Source organism: Nicotiana tabacum, chromosome 7 (genome assembly GCF_000715075.1).
Source record: "Nicotiana tabacum cultivar K326 chromosome 7, ASM71507v2, whole genome shotgun sequence".
Classification (NCBI taxonomy): Eukaryota; Viridiplantae; Streptophyta; class Magnoliopsida; order Solanales; family Solanaceae; genus Nicotiana; species Nicotiana tabacum.
Window position 1 is genome coordinate 171,701,930 of NC_134086.1, and position 12,723 is coordinate 171,714,652.

General features: G+C 37.2%; 1 protein-coding gene across 1 annotated transcript; it reads left to right on the top strand.

The window, feature by feature from the left end:
- The first annotated feature begins 4,926 nt into the window (after positions 1-4,926).
- LOC107776732 (B3 domain-containing transcription factor VRN1-like) lies at positions 4,927-9,209 on the top strand. Its single transcript, XM_016596645.2, has 4 exons — positions 4,927-5,100; positions 7,200-8,132; positions 8,275-8,678; positions 8,760-9,209. The coding sequence occupies exons 1-4, from the start codon at positions 4,951-4,953 to the stop codon at positions 8,821-8,823; spliced, it is 1,551 nt and encodes a 516-aa protein (XP_016452131.2). The 5' UTR covers positions 4,927-4,950; the 3' UTR covers positions 8,824-9,209.
- The last annotated feature ends 3,514 nt before the right edge of the window (positions 9,210-12,723 follow it).

A 12,723-nucleotide genomic window follows, 5' to 3' on the forward strand; every position in this document is an offset into this window, starting at 1 on the left:
AAATAGTCCATGTGAATCTGGAGTAGTCATCCACTATCAAAAAAATGTATCTTTTACCTCCTCTGTTTTGCACTCTCATAGGACCACATAGGTCCATATGCAAAAGCTCTAGTGGCTTTGAGGTGCTCACATCCCTTTTAGACTTAAAAGAGGACTTCACATGTTTTCCTCTAGCACAGGCATCACAAATTTTTTGCACCTTGAACTTTGACATGGGCAGACCATGGACCAGGTCCTTCTGAATTAGTTTGTTCAGAAGAGAAAAGCTTGCATACCCTAATCTTCTGTGCCACAGTTCAACATTATCATCAATAACTTTCAGACAACTCTGATCACCACTTTGTACGGACTCAAAATCAGCAACATAGATGTTCTTATATCTCTTGGCCACAAGTACCACTTCACCAGTTACCAGATTAGTAATTGTACATATCTTGTACAAGAATTCCACCTTGTTTCCTTTATCACAGATCTGCGAGACACTTAAGAGACTGTACTTAAGGCTATTGACATAGTACACATTTTCAATAGAATGAGTGAGTGACTTCCCGACTTTTTCAACTCCAAGAATGTACCCCTTTTTCCCATTGCCAAAGGATACACTCCCTCCTTGCATGGCTTTTAGTGAAAGAAATTCCATGGTATTCCCAACCATGTGCTTTGAACATCCACTATCTATGAACCATTATTGACCGCTTCCTTTCACTGTTCCCTGCACAAGAAGATCAAGAGTTAATTTTAGGAACCAAGCAAGTTTGGGTCCCTTGTAGTAGGCAAGAGGATGAATAAGAGCTCTCTTAGTCCATGCAGGTAATGTGTGCCTTTTGTGAGTGGAAACTAGTCCCTCTTTTGTAGTTACTTTTTAGCAAACACTTAGTTTTTCTGAACAGATTGAACCCTGGCCTGTCAATTTTCTTTGAAGTACCCATTGTTCCCATAGTGGGTACAAAACCAGTTATCAGAAAAAATGACGTACTTACTGTGAGGGTTGTAAGGAGTTTTATCCCTTTGGAACCCTATTCCCTGCCTGTTTCCACTATTATTAGTGTACATGTCAGTGATAGCTTCTAAGGACCAGGTCCACTTTGGGAACTTTTCAAGATTATTTTTTACTCTTTCCAGATCAATTTGGAGGTGCTTGTTTTTCTTAGTTTCAACACACATCCTAGTTCTCACAGCTTTCAACTCATTTTCAAGCCTAATGTGTTCATCACTAGCTACCTCTTTTCCTTTTCCAGAATTTCCAGGTTCTGACTTAGTCCCTGGTCTCTCTATTGTTTTCCTTAGGTCTGTAATTACTGCCAAGAGATCATTTCTTTCTTCTTTGAAGTTTTCAATGGTTTCCTTATGGTTAATAACTACAGCCACCAAGTCATCTCTAGTTTGTTCAGCTTCTCATAATTTTAAGGTCAAGGAATCCCTATCCTCCACAAGACTATGGCAGGCATCAATCAATACACTAGCTAAAGACATGAGTTTCTTAGGAGAGTAGGATTTCAGATTTCTCTGAACATCCCTGAAATTTACCTCCTTGTTGTCATTATCTTCATCATCATCTTTGGGCCATCAAAGCAAAAGTTGAGTCATATTCATTTTCCTCGCCTTCAACTGCTATCATGGAACTATCCCAGCATCAGTTTCATCTTCAGACTCACCAGAGGAATCTCCCCATGCTGCAAGAGCATGTTTCACCATATTGTTAGTTGATCTCTTTCTTTTAAAGTTCTTAAAAGGAACCGGGTTCCTCTTAGCTGCTTTTTTAGGGTTGTTCTTAGAGAATTCTTGCTTCAAGAGAGGACACTTTTTGATGAAGTGTCCATGATTTACACACTTATGACAGAGATTATAGTTTTTTGGTTTGCTAGAGTTGCCCCTTTTTAGCATTTCTCTATTTCTTCTGACCATCTTCTGAAATCTTTTGGTTAAGTTAGCCATGTCACTGTCTTCCTCACTTGAGTCATTGCTATCAGCTTTGAGTACCAAGTTATTTTTCTTTATTTGGTTCTCTTTTTTCACGGTCTATCTTCCTCTTCATCTCGTAGGTATTCATATTTCCAACCAGCTCTCCTATGGTCAGCTCATGCAAGTCCTTTGATTCAGTAATAGCATTCACCTTGCTTTCCCGAGGGCTAGGCAGAATACTGAGGATTTTTCCCACTAGTTTATTTCTAGGAATGGTTTCACCAAGTGAGTGTAACTCATTTATGATGGAAGTGAATCTTGTGTGCATATCTTGAATAGATTCATCGTCCTTCATCCTGAAGAGTTCAAACTTGGTAGTGAGCATATTGATCTTAAACTGTTTTACTTGGGTGGTTCCCTCATGAGCTGTTTGCAAAGCTTCCCATATCTCCTTAGCAGCGTCGCAAGCGGAGATTCTATTATATTCTTCAGGTCCTATTCCACACATCAGAATCTTCTTGGCACGAAAATTCTTGTCCACGACTTTCCTATCTGCGTCGGTGTATTCTTTACTGGTTTTTGACATTAAAAATAGAAGTTTTTCCAGTACCTTTGTTGGAACATAAGGACCATCACATATGACATTCCATAACTCAGAATCCTCAGCCATGATAAAATCATGCATTCTTGTTTTCCACCACCCATAATATTGTCCATTGAACCTGAGTGGTCGGTATGTAGATTGAACTTCTTCAAAATTTGGTGAACAACCATAAGGATCCTTCCTAGGTGTTAGCCTGATAGGAGGAACCCACTCTGATACCAATTGTTAGTTTGTATGAGTCCACCAATCAGTAAAGTACATGGTACTCTATGAGGTTATGTTGAGAATGCTAATAAAGTTGTAAGTAAATAAGACACATGATTTTTACGTGAAAAAATCCCAACTCAAGGAGACAAAACCACGACCTATACCTGTAGGCTTTCAACTTCACTAACTTGTATACACCTATTACAAGCCACTTTGTAATGACTCCATTACAAAGAATTCAACTCAACTAACCCGTGGTACTCTCACCACAAGCCACTTTGTCACTCTCTACTTACAAAGACTTTAACTAACTTGTGATACTCTTATCACAAGCCACTTTGTCACTTTCTAGTTACAAAGACTTTAACTTATGACTAAACCTAGTCACAACATAAATTCAGAGAGTTTACGGATTTTACAAGAGGGTTCCTAATCAACGCTTTTGGCTAAGTAGTTTAGGAGATACAATAAAAACAATCACAAAGTTACAACTCAACTAAGGACAACAAAATACTAACTTTAGGAACCGGTCCATAGTAGCGTTTAACTTTGTTCTTCAAGCTCGTGAGAATTAATTTCTCTATTTTGCAAAAGGCTTGAATGAGAAACAGAAATGTTCAAGTGATGTTTTGATATAAACTCATTGTTGATACACCTTGATGACATCACTTGAAATGATGTAAGCACTTTAGTTGGTCAAGGAATAAGTGGGCATTGGAAACAGTGCAGTGCAGGAAGAAACAGTGCAGGCGGTCACGTCGCTTCCAGCTGTGTCCAATTGACTTTGTACTGCTATGAGGGAACCACAAGGGTATCGAGTCCTTGTTTGGTTTCCTATCTCCTGAAGCTATAGCAGTTCATATTTAGCTGGAATCTGTTAACTTGCAGTATAGTCCAAGTGTGTCAGGTTCCTTATCTGGTCCTTAACAGTAAGTTTGTTAGATCATCAAAACATAAGGCAAAGACATTGAAAACCTATCACACTGACTCCTAGTACATACTTAAAATTGAACCCAAATAGCTGCGCACTCAACCATTTAAACTAGAAATAGCCGATTGAGATATAATATATGCATAACTTATGTATTATATATGTATAATTATGGGGATAATATATAATTATCCCCTGAGATTGTTTCACTTTACCAGTTGCACCCTTATACTCTTGTGACCCCCGATACTTGTTATAAGTGTAATAACTACCACCTTTCCAAGCCATCCCCAGTTTCAAAAGAAGAAGTCCAAATCACGCACCATTCTTTCCGTGCCACAAGTCAAATTAATTTTGTTTTTAATATTTTTCGGTTTAACTTTTTATTTGTCTTTTTAATCTTATTTTATTCTTTTTCTTTTACATTTTTTTCTCTATATCTCTTTCTTCACCATTTCTGATCCCTCTTGTACTCATAACCTCCCCCTCTGTGTTCCTCGTTGTCAACCATCATGCATCACCCGCTGAAAAACTCTTATATTAAATCAAAAGGTTGTCGGAGATAATAGAAATGATAAAATTGTGAGGCCTTTTGAATAGCGTAAAAATAATCTTCTAAATTTATAGAAAATAGGACAATATATGGTGGAGATAACTTGGCAGTAAAATGATGTCGCCGAATCACTATTTTTTCGGTGAGAAACATTGCAAAGGAAAAAAAAGAAAGAAAAAAGAAAAGAAAAATGTAAAAGAAAAAAAAGTAAAATGAAAAGGAAAAAACATAATTGCAAAACAAAATTTGCTTCTCGCCAAAATCATTAACTTATCCTGCGAAATACTACAAGGAAGAAGACAAATAGAAAAAAAAAATATAAAAAAATAAAAAAAAGTTAAGGCATTAATTAAGAAAGAATAGAAAAAATGGTAGAAAAAAAGAAAGAAAAGAAAATGGAAGAAGCTAGCTGGGGGTGTGAAAATGGTGGATGGAGTAATGAGGGAGAAGTAAACAGGAAAGAGAATAAAAGAAAAGAAGAATTATGTATTAAATTTACATAACTGCAGGGGTAATTATGTATTAAATTTACATAACTGAAAGCATCATAATTCACAAACAATTAAGCGTTATCTTAATTTTAAAGACTTGAAAAAAAAATACTCTTAGTCAAAGAAAAATCATGTAATTTCCTAAATAACATTAGTATCATAAGTATTTAGAATAATTTTTTGTTATTTATGGGAAATATATTCTACGAAGCCGAAAAGTTTGCTACCCTACAATAAAGTTATAACATTGACACTTGCCTGCATGGTCAATGCTCTTTTCTCTGCCAATTTCTCAACCGGAAAATCGTCAATTAGTGCAAACGCCGTGAGGATGGAACCCAGAACCTACTCCTACTCGTCCGCCAGTTTCTACGTGATCGTTGAGCCTTCCGTCATTGATGACGGCCAACTTGTAAGTTCTTACTCAATACTACTACTCCGCCCCCTTTAATTTGCCACTCAAAACCAATCTCAATTAATTCAATCAAATAAACAAAAGGATTTAAGTTATATACATAGGGTAAGTTAATTTGTTGAAGTAGCAGGTTGGTTGAGCGTCTTATTTTACTAGTTACTAATTTCATTTATCATGAAGAATTACAAGTTATTTTTTATCGTAGAAAATTTAAGATTTTATTGCAAAGAATTTGAACTCATAAACTAATATATGAACAAAAGGACGTCTTTTGAAAACCCATGAACAATCTCGATCGATACAATTAGCTTAGAATCTTGATGTCTTGTTTAGGTTGTGTGCAGGGGCTAGCCCTTTGAATACGGGTTCGGCTGAACCTAATAACTTTTGTGCAAATCCTTTACTTGTCTTAAAAAATCGTTAAGTTATGTACAAATTATTAAATTAGAGCCCAATCACTTAAAAAAATTAGAATACTTCAAATCCTGGCTCCGCCTCTAGTTGTGTGTCTTGATCAGTAGAATATTTAGATGGTTTGAAACTACTATACTCCACGTGTAAGCCAATGATTCTCAGAGGTGAACCCAAAATTTGAAAGTCAGAAATTAGTGCATGCACAATCAGTAGGAATGAAGCATAAATATATACTTCAACTATGTATGAGGTCAACCAAAAATCATAGGTGCATTTGCATTGGCTGCACATACATTGCGATGATTCTAATTAGAAATAGCAAAATGTTTTCAGTTTGTGTACATAAGTGAAACAATGATCCTACATAAGAAAATTCATGGGCTGACGGATGGTTATACTAACATTTATCATGGTGATTCATAAGAAATTGCACTGTACATTTTGAATTCACTGTGGCGATGTGTACATCGGAGTACTAAGGTGGTGTTTGGCTCTGACAATGTTATATAAAAGACCTTTAAACATTAAATCTTCAGCTTTTGCAGTGTATATATCCTGGTTCTTGAATTCATGTCCTGCACCTAAATGAGAATTGATGATGTTCAATTGGTCATCCCTTTTTGCCTTATTCAATAGTGTAAATGAAGGCAAGTTCGGGAACGAGTGGAAACATGTCTGTACTCCTATATTTTGCTGGCAGAAAAGTTCCTTGATTTGTATTTTTCCAACTTTTTTCTTTTCTTATTTGCTTACTTGGTTGTAGTGAGATTAGTATTAGGTTGTGACAACTTAGAGTATGGTGATTGATGGAAATTTTGTAATTTTGTGCCAGAAAAAGCAAGCTGATTAGGCTATGTAGAGAATAACCCGAACATAATTTTTCTAGTTTTTTATGACCCCTAAGCAAATCTTTATCGTGAAACCGTGGTTGAAGAAATTCTCTTTTATGATAGTTTGAGTCACTCATGTTATCACGTAGAAGGGTCAGATAACATGTATGAGCGTGAGCACTGACCGCTCTGTATCATCGCTGTCATCCTTTCTCTAAGATTGCCTCTGTAACGATCGCCTAGCATAGGTCATTGGACATTTTGAATTTTCTTCTTACATTTTATATAACACTGCACAAAGGGCTTTGTTTATTTTCGCAATGATGAAAATTTTATGTACAAAATGTCATTCTAGTGACAGAATTTGATGCTGCAAGTAACGTTGTCAGTACTTCATCAAGGAGTTGTTCGACCTTTCCTTAAGTTATATTGAATTGCGTACTTCTACCTTTTTTCCGGCAAAGAAAAGATGGATAATCTATAGTTCATAAAAAAATAGAAACTAGAGATACTCGTGGCATCATTTCATATATTGATACTTCAGTATCTATAGCAAATCTGCCATTCTTTGGCTTTTCATTCCACTGTTGCACTCAAATTTTTACATCCTCGAGATTGTCAGTCATTGCTCTTCTAGTCTCTCTTCTCCTGCTTTCTGGTAAGAATGTTTTTTCTGCTTGCTGGTGGATAATCGCTCCATTTGAAACTTAGAAAAATTTGATGTATGAGTTTTCTATTCTATATTAATTAAGATTACAATTGCTACACCACCATTTTGTGCCATAAGTTGTTAGTACTTCATTCTTTTCTTACCTTATACAAATCTATGTTTGTAATTATTTCTCTGTGCAGCGCATGCCAGATCCCTTTGTCCAGGAACATGGAGATGAACTCCTTGAAACTGTCAAGCTTATTGTTCCGACTGATGATTTTTGGTGTGTGAATGTGAAGAAGGTTGGTAAAATGATTTGGCTTCATGATGGTTGGCGAGAATTTATGGAACATCATTCTATCGGGTGTTGGTACTTTTTACTCTTCAAATATGGGAAGAACTCACATTTCAATGTTCACATATTTGACCTCAACGCTACTGAGATTGATTATCAATGTAAGGATCATGGTAATGCTAAATTAGGTGCCATTAGTCAGAGCCTGTCTTACGGGAAGGAAATAATCTGCTGTGTTGGTGATGATAAAGATGACGAAAGCTCTGTTGAAATTGTGGATCCCTTGGAAACTGAGCAAGGACCAGAGAGTTCAGCTAAGTCATCTAGAGCCAAAAGATGTAAAATTTTACCTAGGAGTAAATTTTGGCATTTCTATGATACAAGAAGCAGAACAAACAAATTGCATGACGAGGGACGGGTATTAAGTGAAAAGAATTTAAACATATTGGGCGGTAGCAATTTAACTAAGCCACTTGTGGGAAAATTAGTTCAGCAAAATATGGATACTCCTATATATTCTGCAGTGGTAACTGGAGGTGTGACTAATCAAGATAATGCACAAGTGGGAAGTGAAAACGATATACTTCAGCTCAATGAAAGTAAGCATAAGATACACTTGGACCAATATATTCAAATAGAACCAATTGCAGATACAAGGAAATCATTCACTGGCCAGCAATGGGAGAAGTCTGTAAGGCGTGGAAGGCCTCACAAACGAGGACGAGCTAAAGCAACAGAAACAAACAGGGCCATTAATGCCGCCAAAATGTTCAAGCCGGAAAATCCTTACTTCATGCAGATTCTTGTAGAATATAACGTAGTACGGAACCGTATTCTGGTGAGCATTTGTACCTATACATTAAACTAAAGGTGTCATTTTATTCATTGTAAACTGCTTTGTATCTCAATATCTTCAAACTCATGTATATTAATCTCACATTCTTCTTGACACAATCTTAGCAAGTTGTCATAATCTGCAGAATATACCAGCTAATTTTGTCCGAGAGTATATGCCAAAGACTTTAGAACTAATTGAACTTCAAGATTCTGCTGGAAATAAGTGGAAAGCTCGTTGCATTAGGAGGAAAATGCATCTGTTTTTAAGCGAAGGATGGTTTAAATTTGTTAGGGATAATGGTTTATTGGTAGGAGATGCTTGTGTCTTTGAGTTGATCAAGGACCTTAAGACTGATGAGCTTATGCTGAAGGTGCACATATTTCGCTCTAGGGTGGAAGAAAAGTCAACAAACTTACAAACTTGTAGCGTATCTGAACCAACACTTTCTATTGGAAAAAACTGTCTTCAGTTCAACGAAAGTAAGCATACGGAGACTTCAGATGCATTCGGACCTGTATCTTCAAATAGAAAGCAATTGCAAGAACGGTTGGTTTCTTTTTCCGACAGAAGATTGTAGGCTTGAAAACTCACTCGTATCACATTGAGAATTAATTTGATGAATTGCAGATACAAAGAAATCATTCACCGGCCAGCAACAGGAGAAATCTGTAGGGCAGGGAAGGCCTTATAATCCTCGCAAAAGAGGGCGACCAAAGGCTGCAGAAGCGAACATGACCATTAATGCTGCCAAAATGTTAATGCCAGCAAATCCTTACTTCATGACAATTCTTGGAGTATATAATTTGTTAGAAGTTTGGCAAAATGCCAAAGTCCCACATATGTTGGGAGAAGAGTTGGGGGATTTTTCCCCCTATAAAAGAAGGCCTAATATTTAGGATTTAAACACACCCCTCATTTGTCTTCTCATCTGTTTAAGGCATTTGTATCTTCTCTTTTTAGTATTATTTCACTTGTATTTTTGGAGTGAAATAAAATATTGGTTGTATCCGAGGAGTAGGCAAAATTAGTCGAACCTCGTAAATTCTGGTGTTCCACTTATTGTTGCTTTATTGTCTTATTTATTATTTGGTGGCTGTCATAATTTTTGGTATAGTAGTTGTGACTTATTCACACTATATACATTTGGCTTTCGCAACAATTGGTATCAGAGCCAAGATACTGTCTAAGTATGCTCTGTGGTTGCAGCATAGTCTGATCTTCCACATCAGAAAAGATTTATCTTGGTAACTGAGTCAAGGTTCTGTCTAAGTATGCTCTGTGGTTGCAGCTTAGTCTGATCTTCTACATCAGAAAGGAAATAATCTTGATTTGTGTCGTCAGCTATTAAATAATATTTGTGTCAAATATGGGAGACAATAAACAAGAAGAATCTACATCAAGTGTCAACAATACGTCATCATTGACATTTTCGCTTATGACAAGAATTGTGTCAAATGCGAAATTTGCGGTAGAATTTTTTGATGGGTCCGGGCATTTTGGGATGTGGCAAGACGAGGTTCTAGATGTCCTTTTTCAACAAGGGCTAGATCTTGACATTGAAGAAAAGAGACCAGATGTTATTGGAGAAGAAGATTGGAAAATTATCAACCGTGTTGCTTGCGGTACCATTCGATCCTTCCTTGCTAGAGAGCAGAAATATCCATACACAAAGGAAACTTCTGCAAGTAAATTATGGAAAGCACTGGAAGATAAATTTTTGAAGAAAAATAGTCAAAATAAATTGTACATGAAGAAGAGACTGTTTCACTTCACCTATGTTCCTGGTACCACGATGAATGAACATATCACCAGTTTCAATAAGTTGGTCACAGATTTGCAAAATATGGATACAACTTATGATGATGGTGACTTGGCCTTGATGTTGTTGGCGTCACTTCCTGATGAGTACGAGCACCTTGAAACTACTCTACTCCATGGAAATGACGAAGTTTCTCTCAGAGAAGTTTGTTCGGTTTTGTACAGCTATGAACAAAGAAAGCGAGAAAAACAGAAGGGCGGAGAAGGAGAAGCACTATTTGTGAGGGGTCGTCCTCAAAATCAAACGAGGACAAAGAAGGGAAGATCCAAGTCAAGATCCAGACCCAACAAAGATGAATGTGCCTTTTGTCGAGAAAAGGGGCACTGGAAGAAAGACTGTCCGAAGTTGAAGAATAAGGCCAAACATAACAATGGAAAGGCCATTATGGATTCAAATGTAGCTGATTGTGAAGATTCAGACTTCTCATTAGTTACAACAGAGTCATCAACATCATCAGACATATGGTTGATGTACTCTGCTTGTAGCTATCATATGTGTCCCAACAGGGACTGGTTTGTGGAATTTCAAGAAGGAGAATATGGAGTCATCCACACAGCGGATAACAGCCCTCTTACCTCATATGACATTGGTTTAATACGATTAAGGAACCATGATGGAATGATCAGAACATTAACAGATGTTCGATTTGTACCGGATTTGAAGAAGAATCTCATCTCTGTAGGAGCCCTAGAATCAAAAGGGTTCAAAATCATTGCAGAAAATGGAGTGATGAGAGTATGCTCCGGTGCACTAGTGGTAATGAAGGCTAATCGGAAGAATAATAATATGTACTGCTATCGTTGCAGTACAGTTATTGGGACAGGGACAGTGACATCCAGTGACGACAAATAGGCAGAAGCAACCAAGCTGTGGCACATGCGCTTGGGACATGCTGGAGGAAAATCCTTGAAAACTCTATCAGATCAAGGACTGTTAAAAGGAGTAAAGGCTTGCAACTTGGAGTTTTGTGAGCATTGTGTCAAAGGGAAACAGACAAGGGTTAAATTTGGTACAACGATCCATAATATTAAAGGCATTTTGGATTATGTACACTCTGATATTTGGGGTCCTTCCAAAACACCTTCATTGGGTGGGAAGCACTATTTTGTAACCTTTGTTGATGATTTTTCCCGAAGAGTGTGGGTGTATACAATGAAAAGCAAAGATGAAGTGCTGAGAATTTTTCTCAAATGGAAGACGATGGTGGAGAATCAAACAGGCAGGAGGATCAAGTGTATTCGCACAGACAATGAAGGTGAATACAAAAATGATCATTTTAATAAGGTCTGTGAAAATGATGGCATCATCCGACACTTCACTGTTAGACATACACCACAACAAAATGGAGTGGCAGAACGTATGAACCGGACCTTGCTGGAGAAGGTACGGTGTATGTTGTCCAATGCTGGCTTGGGCAAAGAATTTTGGGCTGAGGCAATTACATATGCATGCCACCTCATTAATCGTCTACCATCTGCTGCTATTGATGGCAAGTCACCATTTGAAAAATGGTATGGAAAGCCTGTTGTAGATTATGACTCTTTGCACGTGTTTGGCTCAACTGCATATTATCATGTGACAGAGTCAAAATTGGATTCAAGGGCAAAGAAGGCTATTTTTATGGGAATTACTTCTGGAGTCAAAGGATATCGCTTATGGTGTCCTATGACAAAGAAAGTAATATTCAGCAGGGATGTTACCTTTGATGAATCTGCTATGGTAAATAAGGTAACAGAAGATACCAAACAAAATGAAGGTGTTTCTAAGCAGGTGGATTTGAGGGAAAATTTATTTTTCCTACACAAGAAGCAGAGGAGGAAACAAATGAAGATTACCCTCTGGAAGGAGAGCCAGTAGAGGAGATTCCAACTCAGGAACCTCAACAACAACTTGAATCAATAGCAACCAGTAGGTCAAAAAGAACAATAACAAAACCTGTTCGTCTCATAGAAACGGTTGCTTGTGCAACCTCAATTGTAGCTGATGATGTTCCTACCACTTATAAAGACGCAGTCCAAAGTTCAGAAGAAGATAAGTGGAGGATTGCCATGAATGATGAAATACAATCCCTTCATCAGAATCATACATGGAGATTGGCCAATCTCCCGAAGGGAAAGAAAGCAATTGGGTGCAAATGGGTAATTGCAAAGAAGGAAGGATTTCCTAACCAAGTAAATGTTTGCTACAAAGCAAGATTGGTGGCCAAAGGATATGCTCAAAAGGAGGGAATTGATTACAATGAAGTGTTTTCTCCAGTTGTAAAACATTCCTCCATTAGAATTATGTTGGCTTTGGTAGCACAATTGGATTTGGAACTAGTTCAGATGGATGTAAAAACTGCGTTTTTACATGGAAACTTGGAGGAGGAAATCTACATGACTCAGCCAGAAGGATTCAAAGTTGCTGGAAAAGAAAATATGGTGTGCAAACTTGAAAAATCGTTGTACGGATTGAAACAATCTTCTAGACAATGGTACAAGCGATTTGATGAGTTTATGTTGCGGCAAGGGTACAAGAGAAGCAAATACGATCAGTGTGTGTATTTGCACAAGCTTAAAGATGGTTCCTTTGTATATCTTCTCCTATATGTTGATGATATGTTGATAGCTTCCAAGAATTCGGAAGAAATTGATAAGTTGAAAATTCAACTGAAGAAGGAGTTCGAGATGAAGGATTTGGGTGAGGCAAAGAAAATTCTTGGCATGGAGATAATTAGAGATACACGTTCAAAGAAACTCTGTTTATCTCAAAAGGAATATTTGAAGAGAGTAC